This window comes from Copadichromis virginalis, linkage group LG14 (genome assembly GCF_057382275.1).
Source record: "Copadichromis virginalis isolate Kocher_CV1m ecotype Utaka linkage group LG14, C_Virginalis_male_GT1.1, whole genome shotgun sequence".
Taxonomy (NCBI): Eukaryota; Metazoa; Chordata; class Actinopteri; order Cichliformes; family Cichlidae; genus Copadichromis; species Copadichromis virginalis.
This window is the reverse complement of record NC_140631.1, coordinates 10600881-10618942: the sequence shown is the minus strand read 5'-3', so window position 1 is coordinate 10618942 and position 18062 is coordinate 10600881. Positions and strand designations below refer to the sequence as shown.

The window sequence follows — 18062 nt, the reverse complement described above, 5'->3', positions numbered from 1 at the left end:
TGTACTTGAAGCTTATGAGCGAGACTGTAACGCCACCTTTATTCTTGCCTGCTGTTGTGTAAAATGATGACATCCCTGGGATAAATGAGGTAGTGGAGGGTTAAGAAAAGAGAGGCGGGAGCAGCTAAAAACTGTGCCAGCTGGCACTACGAATCATTTTGCCAGAGGTGGGCACCAGGCAGCGCTAATAACACGCTCAACATGGGCCATGCTAAAAATAAACAGACTGAAAAAGCAAGGGCTTCGTGTGTGAATCTGTGTGAATCTGTGAGCGTGCACATGCACACGAATCCGCATCGGAGTTTGTGTGTGCGAGTAAGGGAAACAGAGTCAGAGCTCTGCAGGAAATGGCTTTGAAACCCACAGCGACGCGATAAGGAGCCCCATTTTTGCATAATCCCACTGACAAAAAGAACGAGGGAGCAAGAATGAAGGTGAAGAATCTGACAAATGATGGAGGGAAGAAGAGGCTAAATGATGAGGTGGAGCCAGAGTGGAACTCTGGGAGAAATATTTTAGCTTGAGCAAATGCAGAGAGAAAGATGTTGGTGTTGATAGAGAATGGAGCAAAACAAATTGAAGAGTTTTAGGGATTTTCTGTAAATTGTTATATAAAGTTATACAGTTACATGCCTCCCTGGGGATAAGATAGAAAATGCAGATTCCAAGCTGAAAATGTGGTACTCTAGATTTTAAAGAAAAGTGCAGTTTGATATTAGTTTGTCAAGAAAAGCAGTAGCAGAGAAATAACATGAAAACTGTGTTGTACACGCCTGTCCTTTCTACAACCTCAAGTGTGTGTCTGTGTGTGTGTGGCTGTCTGACACCGGCCAGTCTGAGTCACTCTGTTCACACGCTCCCTGTCCGAATCCAGCTTCCCAGGGGGGCAAACTATGTGTTTACACGAGCATGTGTACGCCCCAGTTTCATTTTCTGCTTGCTTTTCTATGGTGACATCAGATACATATGGAATAGGACCCACCAGAGAGACCAATTAATGGGGTAAAAAAGTAGAAAACAACAAGAAGAACAAGTATTGAACGTGCGTGCATTTGTGCATTTCTTCAGTCAATACACTGGCGCACTGGCTTTGCGCCACCGAGTCTGTAATGAGTTTCTGCAAAGTTTCTGAAGTCCTCTGGGTGCATATTTGTAACTAGCTTCCTGCAACAAAATGTACTTTTAGTAATGCAGCAAAAAGTGTGTGTTAGAAGTGTGTGTGGGTTACTCACAACTTTTAGCTTCTTCACTGCCTCCTCGCATACGTGCATCCCTCTCGACTCGTCCACCTCCACCAACCCCAGGTACTGCAGACGAAACAAAAACAGATGGTTTTAGGTTTTTCCTTTTAACGTTTGATACACCAGGGCTCTTCATTTAAACTTCTTGCAAATGAAACTCATTCAGCTGGAGTGAATAGTGTGAACGCAAAAAAAAACAGTTGGAAACAATCAGGAAGGTCTGATCTGAGAAACACAGGCAGCAGCTGGGCTCATAAGCCGAGAATAAATCTATAATGTAGGTAGGAGTGATGTGATAACGTATGGCTTCTAAAGTAATTACAAGTTTAAAATCAATTCGATATCTAACACGTAGCCAGTGAAATATATAGGTCCCCTTGAGACAAAAAAATTAAAAATTTGCAAATTTGCAAATGTGCAATTTGTATATTAAAACAAAGTTAATACTCGGATTGTGAGCTTACTTTAATATCCACTCCTGATGTTGGAGGATGGACTTCCAAGGTTTTTGTTCTTAGTTACAGCTCAGGTTTGGGAGAGCTGAATAAAGGAACTTCACAGAGATAAATTAAGTTTTAAATTAAGTTTTGTGGGATCGATTATTTAACATCTCTCACACCCCATCACTATTTTGCTTCATTCTCATTGAATTTCAACTCACCTTTGTCCATAAAAGGATAATTAGCAACTGTGATGTTACGTAGGCAACTCTGCATTACATTTAAATATATAGCACTGATTTTCATCTACTAAGTTTTTGTTGTTTTTGGCAGCTATTTAAGTTATTTAAAAGGTATGAGAAGAACGAACTGAAAGAAAATATGCCAAGAAGGCAGGTTGCAAAGTGGCTTGCAGAGAAAGCAGCAAGGGTATGTATGTAAAGTAGCTTATAAGAAGTGCCTTCTATGAGACTTTCCAAAAGACAAAAGCAAACAATAAATTGAAGCATCAGCTGATGTGGGCTGGCTTGAAATCAGCAATTGTTAGCACTTTGAGTGCTCCAGTAGAGTAGAAAAGTTCAATATAGGAACCAGCCCATGTACCATTTACTATGAGCTGAGCTAGATTTTGTGACTTGCCTTAACAAATACTCTGACTATTTTGTGATAGTAAACAACAGGAATTATATTAGTGTCAATGTTACCTGTGAAAGAGGGGGTGTCTGCCCTCTTTTTAAAATGTCAAACAGGCTAATATTGTTAATGTCACAATGGCTGAGCTAACATAGTTTGGTCTGCCACACTATCACAGTTGGCAGCTGTTATTTTACTTTGCTAGCTTGCTAACTGGATATATTACTAAAATAAGACGTGTTGTTAGAGAAAAAATAAAAATAATGATGACCATTACACACAAATTGAAGTCAAAACATAAGTAAGGTTATCTAGAGCTTCATATGCTCTATAACGTAAAGTATGAGAGGCACCAGGCAAATCTTCCAATGGGCCATTTTATCCCACAGTCTTTAGTTTGCAAAAACAACGTTTCTTTCAGCAGTGAGCTGAGCTGACACGTATTCTTTTGGTAGCTACAGTTCAAATGCTTTTGAAAAGGCATTAATAGTTCGTGACTCATTTATAATTTAAAAAACACTGAGAAAGCACTGAAAAAAAAAAGATGGCTGAGCGAGCATGGAGGTAAAAACAACATATAAAGAGACAGAGGCTTTTATGCTTACATCTCTTGCTAAAGCTCTGAGCTCCACTTCAGTGCCCATCTCATCGCTAGCTCTTTGGACCATTACCATCAGAACCGTTTTCCATTAGCCTCAGCCCCACACGAAGCCTTTTCTTATACTCTCAGCTTTCTTTGTTGCCTTTATCTTTTTGCTTTGTATTTCTCTCCTGGTCCATTCAGTCTGCGGTCTTTCTTTCCTTTCACTTATCTTATCTGGTCCTATCTATCTCTCATTTCAAATCTGAAAATGTCTCTCCTTACCCTCTGTGCGCCCTCATTCCTCACCTTGTCATTTCCTGTGCTCTCTGTAATCTATAACCTTACCTCATCGTCACTCCTCTTTCTCTGGTTTCCATCTCCCTCCCTCATTCTCTCTCCAGCCCTTCTACAAATCACTTTAGCTCTCAAGGATGGCCATACAGTACATGCTCAGAACGGAGCTTGTTATCAGTAAATTGGCCCATTAATGACGGCCCTTTTTTGCATTTATGGCATGGGAGGCATTCAGCTACTGAGGTAGAATATGGATCAGTGCTTTACTACTGATGGTTCTTATAAAGATCAAAGGTCAGAGCCAAAGTATCCTGAACTGTATCACACAGCCTAACCATAGGCATTACATTAAAAAGTATATTTGCTTTCTTTAGGTACTGTAATAATATGAACAAAATAGAAATAATAGGATTTATGCTATTGTTATTAGTGCTGTCAGCATTAATCTCGTGCGTGGGGCTGGACGGCGTCAACGCATTAGCGCTGTCCGGCCCAGGCACAATCCGCGTTAACTCGCTAACAGAGATTTGCCGCGTTAATGCGGTTATGGCGTTAACATCATTTTAACGAGATTAACACTGACAGCACTTTTTTTCTGTCATATATGTCTGTCATATATATATATATTTATTTATTTATTTATTTATTTATTTTTGTAATTCAGATAATATTCAGACTTCAAAAAAGCTGGTGGCAGCAAACAACTAGCTTAGCTTTGCATTAAAACTAACAGACCGCACTGCTAAGATAAAGTGATAATTACGTGAGAATCTTGTGCACCCTTTATTGCTGAATGTATTTATACAGCACTGACTTTACTTATTAATAAGGGCCAGTCTCCGGGGCTTAAAAACAAAGCAAAGGCAAAATGCAATTCATTAAATAGCCACTTAAAAGCCCAACATTATAACAGAGATAAACATGTTTGCATCTTGACTTTAAAAAAAGGTTTTGTTTTCTTTAGGTAATTTCCCGCCCTCTGATATCTATAAGAGAGTAAATATAGCTTTCGATTGTGCTGAAAGTATTTAGGACATGGCTGATATTACTGGCATATTCGGTGCCATCTTGTCTAGTTCAACAATCAGTTTGTGTAAAAATGTGATCTCATTTTGTGTTTTTGTGATAAGGCTATTTTAGTTGAGGCTCGCTCTGAGCAGCTCCACTAGCCAGCATCACTGCTAGCACATAAGATCTTGCCTAACTATTATCTCATAGTCTTAACTCACTTGCTTTTTCATACTTAACATTAACCTCCTAAGACCCAAACTCTTTCATGGTATGCATTTTAAATTTCTCTTTGATATTTGGGCATATTGGGATCTGATGAATGTAAAAACAAAGAACCACCAGATTTTTTTTTTTAACCTAATTTTTGTTTCTAAAAAAAATGCGAGCCACATATGAGGATATTTGTTTTAAATTTTGATGAAACAGAGGCAGTATAATGGCCTCGTATGTGGATATCAGGCCCTTGTAGAGCAAGATTTTGTACTTTGGTCTAGACAACCAAAAATGTGATGTCCACATATGTGGACGCCAGGTCCTAGGAGCTTAAAAGAAAGAAAGAAAGAAGAAAATAAATTAATTAGGCTTAGATTAACTGAATATCGACTGTAGATACTTACCCGAACAGCAAAGTTGCATTTGCCCTTGCGTACAGCCTCCTCGTCAGCCTGCCATTGATGCGGTCTGCTGGCCTCTGGCACATAGGTGGGCTTCTTCCTCCTCAGGCTCTGACGAAGCTTGTTCATCTCCGGGGTCACGTGCTCCCTGGTACTGCAGACACAGAAAGGGATGCAAGTTTAGTTGCGGAAAACTGGAAGGCCATAGAGTATCTCTGTACTCAACAAAGGAAAAATGACAACCACCTGAGTGTCATTACCACAAGCACAGAACAATATTTTTTTTTAAATTACATTCATTTAATAGCAATTAAATAGTCAGGCACATTAAAAAAATATTTAAATGCAAAAGTGCCAAACTATAATTGAATGAAATGCCACTTGAGAGAAACCAGAGTCCTGTATTTCATATGGTATTATGAGAGAAGTGGGAATGATTTCGTTGATTGGCTGGAGCTCATTAAGTTATAATCATCTCTAACAAGGCAGTCAGTACATCAGTGCCACAAACACTTCCCATCACAATGCTCCATTGATTCTCCATTCAGACGCAGGCTGTACAAATCGCACAGGTAGAACATTAATGAACACAAAAGCACCGGGCACGCTTTCATCTCTCGAAGAAACACCAAGAATGCTGAGCGCATGCTAATCAGCACACATGTGTGCTCTCCACTCCTGTGAACAATCCTCCCTCCGCTCCCTAATTAGACCATTCAGCCCGCTGGCCTGTTTAGCGCGTGCTAATTTCCCAGCATAATGAAACATGATGCCATCAAAACATGACCTGCTTTAAAAAAAAAATTACTGTTTTCATTCCTCCACACTCACATCCCAGCTTCAACAGGACATCTGAAGTACAATAAAAACACCTCTTTCCTCATTTGAGTCCTTTGTCTTTATTGACTAAATTAACTGCATCATCAGCTTCCTTGTTGTCCAAGTCAAAAGTTTCAAATTGGACTAAGCAGTCAGTCTATTCTGTTTTTCTTGTCCTCAATCTCTGAACACAACTGGTCTCTTTTCTCTACACAGTATAAGGGATCTGCTTAGAGATACACGAGCAAGGCCCAGTTTGTAAATCTGCAATATCAAACCAGGAAGAGTGCTAGAAAAAAAGGCTTGCATAAAATTATTACTATAAGATAACAATATATTAGAAATGCTTATCTCATGTCGTATTCTTCCATATATCTTGGATTAATAAGAGTAAAGATCGAGCTTGTTTTATTCGCTTACCATTTGGATGATCCATAAATCGGCATTCCAGCTTTTACAGGGTAAGAGAGCACATTAATCTTACACTGAAGACATACGATGTCCATATGTAAAGTGGTGATCTCAACACTGAAGGGCAGAACGCTTCTCTCAGCTCTACCACCACGGGGCCAAATTTATACTCAATATATAGTCGGACACGTCACTTCTCATAATTGCTGCCACCCTGATGGTAATGCTGCCAAAGACTGGTGTACCGGAAGTGTGTTTGCAATTCGCCATTCTTGTGCACCACACACACTCCCTGTGTAATGCAGAGTATTCAAATGCAACAGCTCAAGTGGCTTTACTCATGTCTGGCATGTGAGGCATGTGCCATCTGCCAAGAGTAGATACTCATACACACATACACAGACAAAACATACCCACAAGCCCATCTGCAGCTCGCCGCACATGTCGAGGTTTGTGCCGCTCATATGTGGGAAAAGTGCCAGCTGACTGGCACCTGGCTGGCACGCCCCCAGCACTGCTGCAGCAGGTGTGAACGGGCGTGAGCGAAGGGGTTACAGAGCTTTACATAACGCCTCACAGCAGAGGTAGAAGGGGGCTGGGGTGGCTTAACTCATGTCTGGCATGAGTAAAAGGACCCTGTAAATTAACAGACCCAGTAAAGGAAGTACTGGGTAAGGAATACAGGACACCCTCATATGGTCTAGGACAGCGGGGGAGGAGTAGTGAGCGAATGGCACTGGCATCCGATGGCAAACCACATGGGAGAGACGCAGAAATGAACCAAGGATACTGGGACAAGTTTTTTGAAAATATGAGATAAAACTACTGGGAAAAGAGAGGAATGAAGTACTGAGGTGAGAGAATTGGAGTTATAATACACTAAATGATCCTGTTCATCATCCATCGTCTAGTCTTAATAAAAAGGGAATTGTGTGGGAGTAGAGTAGCTTAACAGATTCACAGGTCAGTACACTACAAGCATGAGGGCCGAAAGTCAGAGAGAGCAACATCCAGCAATAATGCAGATTTTTTAAAAATGCATTAGTAAATACATTTTTAAAAAACCTAACTGCTTATCCAATGGTAAGTAGGGTATCTGCTCAGTTATATTAAATATAAAAATTAACTGCATATTTGAGAACCTAAACATGATTGAAAACTCTTGAAATGTTGCTCGTGTTAGGTCGCGAGTGAATTGACTTATTTTATTGGTCCCTTAAAATTCCAAACCTTATACGAATTTAACACATATATAAAATTTGGTACACACGTGTCATAAGACACAAAAAAAAAAAATTCCTCTTGGATCCACGCCCTGGACCCTGAAGGAAGTTCTCCATTTTGAATTTCTACATGAAGTTTTCATCGACGGTTTCACATATTTTACACAGCAGCATCACATATAATGAGTGGATGCTTCTTATTCTGGATTCAAGAGAAGCTCAGTCCACACAGCTGCAATAATTTTAGCTGCGCCTTGGTCTCCCTCTATTGTTTTCTCTAGTGTAACTTTAGCGTTCACTAACCTGCTGCTTGCTGTAATTATTTATTGGAAAGATAATATTCATTGGTATCAGTTTTCTCATCTAAGTCAAAGCACTAAATGAACTCATCCAGGCTACAATGAAAATACAGGTGAACGCAGGTTGATGGGCTTTCTCATGATGTGCACGGTGGCGTGAAATGAACAAAACTATCTGGTAGTAAACATTTAATAATAGAGAGACACATTAGGGCCGTGAAACTGCCAAACATTGAAATGGTGAAGTCGTTGCATAGCTGTGACCTAGCCCTGCAAAACTAGAACCATCTGCAGTGAGGGGGGAAAAAAGATGAGAGCCAGACAGAGGGGGTGGGTTGGCGAGCATCAAAATAAATCTATAAATCAATGGCACAAATTAAATCCCACTCCCTTTATGAACCCACGCAAAACTCGTAAGCACTTCAGTGTAGCCTACACAAACAAGAGGCCCGGTGCCAAAAAAGCACATAGTTGTTCCCAGTTTAGTGTTTGAGTTTGCAGCCATCTGGAATGTATTGTTGGGGAGATGGCAAGCAGGACAACTTACGGCCATATGATGTTATGTCGTGGAAATTTCTTTCACCCGAGCAGACCTCCTACTCTGGTCCTCCCTATTCCTTCTTCTTAACTGTTACTTACACTGCAGATCTCCTCTTGATCAAAAAAGATGCGGAGACAGGCGCAAAAACGAGCCCGAAGCTAAACGTCTGCAGCTCTGCCGATGCGAATGTGAGGAAATAGGATTCACAGGGCTGACTTCAGTGTGAAGAGCTAGCCTACGCGTACAGACTAATAAATGTGGTGAAAAGAATTTTTACATCTTGCTCCGGCTTAAGTTGGTATTTTAACTGTGAGATGGTTGGTGGTTATTAACAGCATGCGTGCGTGGGATTCACTATAATTATCAGTAATAACAGCACGTTCCCGAATATATGTATATTACAAATGTCTTGTATTTGTCTCACCTCTGTATTAACAACACATGATCTGTGTTAAGACTGCTTGTGCGTCCAGCTGCGTTTTGTGCCTGCCAGATGTGACTCCGATTGATTTCTTTGGCACAATGCCTCTCTTTCACACACACACACACACACACACACACACGTAACGTCCCTCCCTGATCCAGATGTTCCGTGTTCAACATCGGCCCAGAGATTTTGGCAAAATGGGACATACTCCTCCCTCACACATCTCCTCAACCAGATGCTCAAGAAAAACACAGCTCAAACAAGAAGAGGAGTAGGGGTGAGAGCGGTGATGTTACCACACACACACACACACACACACAATGACTCACTGCCACCTCGTATTACGGAAAGCCATATGTGTGTGGAGCTCCAAAGAAACTAGGAATGGACATAGAGAGGTGGAGCAAGTCTCCAGTGTGTGTGTGTGTGTGTTTAAGCGTGTTTATCTTTGTGAGTGCAGTAACAGAGTATTGCCTTGGCTTAGTCATCACAGTGCTGACCACTTTATCTGGACACACTGTACCCACTCTACTAAAGTCCGGCTTTGGCTCTTTGGCTGTGCAAATAAGACGCTGAGGTGTTTCGCTAAAGCTGCGAGTATGACTCACAACTTTAAAGTCATAGTGGAATGGGAAAGTATCAAAGGTCTCTATTACCACAGCAGCATGCAGGAGCGAGAGTGTATTATACTCTGAAAAGATGGGTGGGTTATAACCTCCACAGTGGGTTAACAAATTACAACACATACATTACTGGTCCTAAACTCAGTAATCACATTGTAATTGCAAACAGCCATGTCAGTTGTGTTACATAAGTTCGAAATGATCTGCATAATGGTTGGATTTTTGATAACTCTTTAAACTTGCTTTTTTTTTTAAGCACGGCCAACAAAACATGAATATTACCTAAGCTTTTTTAGTCTAAACACAGATGTGTCCCTACAAAGTTCAGCTCATGCATGTTATCCCATTGGCTCAGTCACACTAGAGTAAAAATAGGACAGCAACCTCCTTGCAATTAGGAAAACTCTCACCGGTTTTCCGGATATTGCAGTAAAAATTTTTGGGACAGATTCCCAAGTAGTTGGAGCGACAGACTGGTTCCCCAAGAAGATGACCATGCTCCATCTGAACTCCATCTTATCGCTGTTTTATGACCGTCTTGATCCACCAAAGTGACTCTGAAAATGCTAACTGACTGTGAGTGCTTGCAGACACGATCACCATCTGCAGAGCAACCACATCAACGGCAAAGATATCGCAAGTGCATTGCACACTTTCGTAATAATTTCGTTTTCCCAAGTGTGACTGCAGCATAATTAGCATAGTGTTTGTGCAATATGCAAGCATTCTCAAGTTTATGAGCTTAGAATGTTTTCCTGCCTTCACGATTCCCTTCAGTGTTAAAGAGTATAAAGTGTAATAAGTGCAGATACTATCCCACAGCTGAAGTCCTACGTATTTACCTTTGAAAAGGAATTTCTCTGCTAAGAAATTGTAATATGGTGGTGTTGGGTCGGCAGCCAGCTTTTCTGCTCCAAACCAAAACAATGAAAACATTACCCTAATAGGTAATGTTTGCATAAATCAGCAAACACATCGGGTGCAGGCACATTATGCTGACACGATGCGCACACACGCAGTAAAAACTGACCCAGTTTGTGGTCCCTGCAGACTTCACACACTGACACTGAGTGACCCACATAGAGACACTGACACATACTACCATTACTATTATCCCCAAGTATGTCTCTCTGTGTCTCATACTCCCTGAAAGTGACAGGTGGTGTGTGTGTGTGTGTGTGATTAAAGTATAAAGGAGTGTGATGCAGCGGACATAAACCAGGGCACTTGTATTTAGACTGAAGTTTGTCCCAGGACGGGATGCAGTGCAGTGTTTTAATAATCTAAGCAGGACTATGTATGTTTATGAGGGAGAAGGATACAGATACAGAGAGTGTGTTTTGTGCGTCTCTAAGCCTTTGTTACTTCCTGGAAACAACTCCCTCCCTGCAGGATTTTCAGTATGTTCAGTAAAGTACTTGAACTTACTCTTATATCCAATATTTCATTCTTACTGTGAATTACAACAAGCTATCTGGGAAAATTCCTGTATTGTTTGCTCCACAGACCTATAACAATATTGGTTCATTTAAACAAAATTAAACAAACAAAAAACTCCCTAGTTTTGATACCTGAATGCAGTTAGTTACTACAGAAATCTTGGACATGGTGACCCATTAGCGACCTCTTAACCAACGCAAACATTGGATCCCACCTCGACAACAAACTACAACAACTAAAGCCTGGCCAGTATTTCCAGCTGCTATTAGCTATTTGCTGATCTATTTGTGTCACCATTTATAACAATAAGGGGAAATTTAAAAAGTAAAGAGTGTTTACGATGCATAGTTTGTACACCAGACCACCCTGCAACTAGGAACACTAAAAAAAAAAAAAAACACACAAAAAAACCCCACACACAAGAACTAACCGATCCAAGCAGAGTTACACAGACTGTCATTGAATAAATAGGGAAATCTGTTTTTGAATGTGTCTGAAAAAATAATAATCGGACGATACATATCAGATTATCGGATTTTAAAATGGCCAAATATTAGGTTTTAATCATAACACTGCTAAATTAAATATTTAAACTTAAACTTTCACATCCCCAAAGTCTTTGCATTTCAAAAACGGAGAAAAAAGAACAGCAACGCTTGTCAGAAAAAGAAAGAACCAGAGCTCAAACACTTGTAAAAACTTAAAATGTACAAACTGAGTTTGCGCTCCCTCGTCTGAAGCTATATGAAACATTTATACCCTAAGGTGTAGTAGTTACTGCGAACAAATCTAAAGCAGAGCCTCTCTGGGAAGAGCAGATACAGATCAGTGGAGTGCTGTATACACTGTGGAGGCAGCTTTCCTGTAAGCGTGGAGGTTTAAATGCATCAAAACTGCTCCCTTCTGTCGAGATTAGGAATTTGTACAGGCTGATGTACAGTGGCAGCTGAAGCAGAGCCATGTGTTAAACCATCAGCCTGGCACCCACTGTGGCTATTGTCTCCATCTCTATCTCCCTCTCACTGTTTCTCTCCTCCACACACACACACACACACACACACACACACACACACACACACACACACACACACACACACACACACACACACACACACGTGCCTCAGTTTGCTCCATAAACCAGGCCCAAGTCTTAAAAAGAAAGTGGGTTCATAGATCTCTCAGTCATTGAAATTCAGGGCCAATCCGCAATCCATAGTAGTTTTCTTTAATGCACTGCTTCTCACACTGTACTCCTGCTTAATACTGCTCATAACACCATGTAATATAGTGTACAGGCATGTCCTTGAATGATTTTCTCCTCTTCAAAATGCATTATTTATGAAGTCAATTCCCATGCCTTTAGATTCCCCTCAGTGTGTACCTGCACTGTGAGCAGGGTTAATTATTTTACAAAATCTAACAAAGAAAGATAAAACTGTGCCTGGGAAGAGATCCTACCTCTGTCTAACTTCATTGTCAGCAAATAATTCAATACCCACCAGCATATAAACTCTGAATAACTGGATTTATTTAAAAAAAAAAATTTTGTGAAAGGAAATCACATGGTCAAGTCTTTTCTCAGTGGATTTGACTCAACATGAAAATTACAAATGTGATAGAAATGAGTGGATATATCAGAAGGCCTGCAGTATATCATTTTAGATACAATTCTTAAATCCCTTAAAAAAGCTGGATCAGCTCTAAACATCCAATACTGGTTACTGTATCCCCTTCTATAACAGATCAGTCATATTTTCAAGCGACAACTAACAGTTATCACTACAGCAATTAGCTCCGCCCCACCCATCATCTCGGCCATATTGATTATGTTGTAATTGTCACTGCAGTCTATAAGCCATGACTTCTCTGTGGAGAACAACTTCGATGAATTATATGAAGGCAAGAGTGAGAGTGTGTGAGTGAGTGTGTGCTTGCGTGGTGTGTTATAAAGTCGATACGCTTACCAGACACCAATTGGATTGACTCCGACTGGTAGACGTACAAACACACCCTGTCCTTCCTCTGACCCTCTAATGCAACATGATCTTTTAGGGGGGTTCTGGGCAGTTTTCACTGTCCACACTGCGACGCAAAAGCACCGTCTTCAAATGTATGTGTTTTCGAGAGCATTTTGAAAACGCTGCGTTTTCCTTCGGGGAATACGCCGTCTCCGTGTGTACGGGAGGCCAAAACGGAGAGAAAACGCATTAGTGTGGACGTAGCCTAATTATGAGCAGGGACGACTTCACCGGCTGCCACTGAGACTGTAACAAAGAGCAAATTACGCTACTTCTCCTTTGACAGATGACCTCATGAACTTCATCATGTCAACTTGTGCTAGTTTTCTTTGATACAACACGGCTTCCACTTCAGTGAATTATGATCCTACTTAGAGTAAAACTGATGATAAAGCAGGTTATCAAAGTTTCATTAAGAAAAGACACAGACAGGAAAAAAGTGTGTTATTGAAGGCTTCAAAACAGTAGTCCTCAAACCAACATCACATTAGCTACATCAATCATACAGTCTACCTGCACACAGGTGCCACAGCTGCAATCGATGAAAGTCAAACCAAGTATAGCTAGCTATAATGGATGTTTACAGTCAAATCTGTGGCCAGGTATTTGACCTCTAACCATTGTTTTCTCCTCCAAATACGATGGTCCACATGCTTGTGTTTCTTTCAATAGACTTTAGCAACCTTCCTATGTTACCAGGTCACAGACAGCAAAGCGGTACGTAGGTACACTTAAGGAATAATTTTTTACTCTCAAAAAAATGTTAAAAAATAAAAGTAAAATGAAACTGAAATATTTAAAAGCAAAGCTTAATTTATTTAAATCTTTGATCTTTAAGGAAGATGTGCTCGTTATAAACTGAATGTATATCGATAAAGTAAATTTCCTTTGGCCACTTCTACGTATCAAACAAAATTACATTAAAAATTTACATGGAATTCAATTAATAAAAGTCAGCATTTTGGGCAGATAGTTTTTTTAATATATAATATAATGTTGCTAGAAGGAATGTGAAAAAATATGACCATTTGTTGCTTTTATAAATCTGATATCAGTGTAGCTCAATTCACAGGTTATTGCCCATAAAATAACGAATGTGAACGTTGTCACTGAGCACAGTTTCAATGAAGATCCATTAGGTGATCGTGGTCTGCAAGTTTCACTAAAATCTGACCAATACTCTAGGAGGAGTAGCAATTCTTATGAATTGCAGACAGACAGACTAACGCCTGACGGGTGAGCTGTCCTTCAGACAGTGAGCTAAAGATGCTAATCAGTACTACCATCAAAAATGACGACAAACAAAAGATTATAGCAACAAAAAATATGAGCTATAATTCATGACAAAAACTAAAACAAACTGAAATTTATGGCATGTTTTGCTTTCGCATTTTGTTCGACATCTACGCTTGTCTGAAACTTCCAACTCTTGCCTGTTTTCCCATTTGTAGTATATAAATACGCATGATCAGTGCAGTGCTCCAGGCAGCAAAAAATTCCAGTTGGGAGGGGGCTATTAATGATGCATTCACAGTGTGTGGGAGAAAAAAAAACTCACAGTGAATTGCATGCTTAACAGCTTAATATTTTCCTGACAATTAATACCTGATGGTTACGATAGAGCCATTTTAACAACATGGAAAAACTCGGGAGGCATTGAGTATATTCGATATATCGCCCACCCCTACTTCGAGTGAAATTTCTGTGAGAACTATGAAAAGGAATAGAAGCAGGAAGCAGCATTCCAGAGTTTTCTCTGACAAGGTAAAACACATTTTACTGTCCCCATTTTATAAGTATTGTGGTGTTGTAATCAGTGGTTATCATACCACTAATGAGTTCTAAGAAAGTAAAACATACAACAGCTAATAGGTGTTACACCAAGTAGCATTAGCTAAATTTAGCTAGTTAGCTTGAATTCTATGCTAACGCTATTTTACACTTGCACGCCTTTTTTTAAATATATATATATATATATATATATATATATATATATATATATATATATTTACATTTGTTAAATAGATTTAGGAATTGGACATTATTGAAACCCTTTAAACAAACCCTTTTAAAAACAATGTGTTACAAAGATTGTGATGATGATGCATGATATGTAACAGCACTGCCAAAATAATGGTAACATATACTATTTTGTGTTATGCTAACAATTTAAATATGCACTACTCTTAAGGGAAGTTCCTTACCCCCAGTTTACCTATTACTACTACTCATAACCGCAAGCAAACACAAAAATGCATAATTTCCTCAAAGATTAATAAAGTATTCTGATTCTGATTTTGAAAACAAAGTTTTCAAATGTACATGCCATTTTTCTTCTGTTCCCAGTTCGCCTATTCAAGTAGGGCTGAACGATTATGGAAAATAATCTAATTGCGATTTTTTGCCCCAATATTGCGATTGCGATGCGATATGCGATTATTTTTTAAGGTCTTTGTCTTCTGTATTATTAAACAAAGACAAGCAATACATCATATAGTATGGCCAATACTATATTACATTAATTTTAAACTGTTCTTTCCTGGAAGACAGACCTCTGTTATGATGACATGAGGTGATGCATGAATTGATGACTGACATTTTTATTTAACTTCTTCAATCACAACAGTATATTTGAACATACACAATAGTTTATTTTTAGCTTACAAACATCTGAGCATAAAGTGCTGACAAGGAACCCTGGTGTAAACATTAAAATGAAAGTCAGTACAATGTGCAGATTGCAGAAATATACATAAAAAAAAAATCAGTGGCTTTACCACACTCAGTTTTTCGACATCTGTGAACTACTAGACAGTCATTAAATTAAAAAATAATATTAAATAAATAAAACTAATAAATAAAAAATACACACATCTTACTGATCTCTGCAGTCAGTAACATTACACATAAAGTGCAAACATAATAGCAATTGTATAAACACACACACAAACACGCCTTTAAAATTTAAAGGCGTGAAATTGGACGGTCTAGTTCTGATTAGCGTCACCGCTGTCTCGGTGGAGTTTAATAAACTCGGCCGTCTGCTTCTTGCTATCTAAAATATAACCAGACACTGGTGTAAATTCTCGACTGTCTCATACTTCTGTTTAATAAGTTTTCTGTTTGACGTTTAGTCAGCTGTGTGAAAACCAAGGAGGAACCCACCCGGGGGATTAATAAAATTTTATTTTATCTAATCTAATAACTTTAATCTCAGCCAAACCGATTTACTCACGAACAAACAAAACACTGAAAAAAGCCCAACAATAACATTTTTAGGTTGTCTAAGTGACTTATATATTACGTTTAACCCGAGCAGCGAAACTCCGCGGTGATCTGAAAATGATGTGCCGGGAGTTGTGCCGTTCTCGGCCGCATCAGTAACCCTCGAGCTCCCGGCTAGCTGTCGAGCTGGTGGGTAGCAGACGCCTCTGAAAACGTCGAAGCACTTTTGCAAATATGGGATATCTTGATAAACCGAGCAGATATTTGATGTTTACACAACTACTTTCTCGCCTGAAAATATGTTAAAAGTTTATTTTGTGACCCTGAAAGATTAGTATGAGTAATTTTAAAACTCAGTAGCGGCCGCCATTGCTGGAAACTGGAGTTTGGCTGGGCCGCGCTATGAATTCTGGGATATGGTAGTAATTTGGACAGCCTTCGGCGCGTCGCTGTGACGTAATCGGTCTACAAATGCGGCCTCAGGAGGATGCAGCCCATGAATTTGGACATGTCCAGAGTATAATCGCAGCCTTTGCGGTTAGAAAATTGCACTTGATCATGTCGCGATATTATCGCAAATGCGATATATCGTTCAGCCCTATATTCAAGCCAAAAATCTAATAAGTCTGAGATCAGATAAAGTCAGTGGAAGAAAATGTAATCTTCCCCTGAAAGAAAAACAAATTTCATTGCCGCTATATAATAAAGCAGGAACAAAAGTGGGGGAACAATCGATGTCGTGGGTGAGGAGGTCAAAAAAAAATAAACATCCTGAAATTAAAATTACCTGCTTCCCACTGCTTTCTGCAAATAGGGTTGAACTGGGAAACTTTAAATTACATTCTGTTACCTTTGCAGAGGGAGTGCGAAGCCGTAGAGAAGCACGTGCGTGTACATTCAGGCACGCACATACACATACACCTCCTCCTCATCACCAGGAGACGCACACGCAGCTCCCACACCTATTATCCTCTTCCTCCAGGCTAATCACAAAGCTGTGTCCCTGCCCCTCCTGTTTCTGTTTCAATTCCCACCCACCCAAGTTAAGCCTGGAGAGAGGACTATCTATATCAGTGTTGGCGTGTGTGTTTGTACAAGGCGACTTGCCTCCTCTCCCCTTTTTTTTGTACCAGTACCCTTCTGTGTATACTTGAATCTTGTCATACCTGTGTGTGTGTGTGTGTGCGCGCGCGTGTGTGTCTGAATGGGTTCCAAGGCACAAAAGAGAGGCAGATTAACATAACAATATCCAAATCCCCTTCTGCCCTTGGAACAGCAGGCAAAGAAACCAGGCTAGCTTTATGTGTATTTGTTCCTGTCTGCGTGCTTCTATATGACCTTATATGAGTGCATCTTTGTGCGTCTCCATCTGTACCAAAAGCGTGGTCACGATTGTGCGCCTGGGGTGTGTCTGTAACAGTAACAGAAAAAGTATGTGTGTGTGTGTGTGTGTGTGTGTGTGTGTGTGTGTGTGTGTGTGTGCTAATCTAAACACAGCGCACCCAGGCGTGAAGTGGAGCAGTCTAGTCAATATGCTCCAGTATCATATTGTCATGCTGTGTTTCCACTTTGTATTCCCTGCTATCAGTTCAGGCCAGAGCCACAGGTCAGCTTATCGGTTGTACTACACTTGTGATGTGACAGCAAAGTGCGCGGCCCACTTTCATCTCTAGGGTCAGCGAATAAATCTACAAACCAAGGAAATCGTAGAATAACCAGCAGATACTGCAGGCAGGAGACATATTGCATACAAATCTGCAACTCAATGAAAGTCTTTGACCTAATGCTGTGTTTTAAATAGCATGCTTCTACACTACTTACACTCGATATTTTGAGTCCATAAGTGTTTTCCCAGCACATGAAGTGCTCTGCAAGTACCAGGGATCAGTGATGTTGCCGGTGCTAGCTCACTAGCTAGGAATGGCAGATTCTTTTCAGGTACTGCAGCTAAAACCACACACCCAAAGGACTGTTTATTGTCTTCTCACTAAGGAAGAGGTAAGTATTAGTTTAGTTGCTCCCAGGGGCTTCGGCAAATTGCACGCAAGATGTTAAACCCAAAGTCCATAAGTTTTCCTACCTTCTTAAATTCACATACGACACAAGTTAATGTTTAGTGTTCACAGTGCAGTGACAGATTTTGTGAACCAAAAGATTTTGCACAACTGGAAATCAGTCAAACACTAGCGAGCCAAATAACTTTTGCAAGAACTGCTGCAG

General features: G+C 40.0%; 1 protein-coding gene across 2 annotated transcripts in view; it reads right to left on the bottom strand.

Moving 5' to 3' along the window:
* Positions 1-18062, bottom strand: part of numbl (NUMB like endocytic adaptor protein) — a 65486-nt gene that overhangs the window by 15296 nt on the left and 32128 nt on the right. For both annotated transcript variants that reach the window (XM_085479287.1, XM_085479286.1), the window contains exons 2-3: positions 4820-4970; positions 1233-1307 (exon numbers count right to left, since the gene is read on the bottom strand). In XM_085479287.1, coding sequence (XP_085335413.1) covers positions 1233-1307; positions 4820-4945 — 201 coding nt within the window. In that variant the 5' untranslated portion in view covers positions 4946-4970. The remainder of the gene's footprint in view (positions 1-1232; positions 1308-4819; positions 4971-18062) is intronic.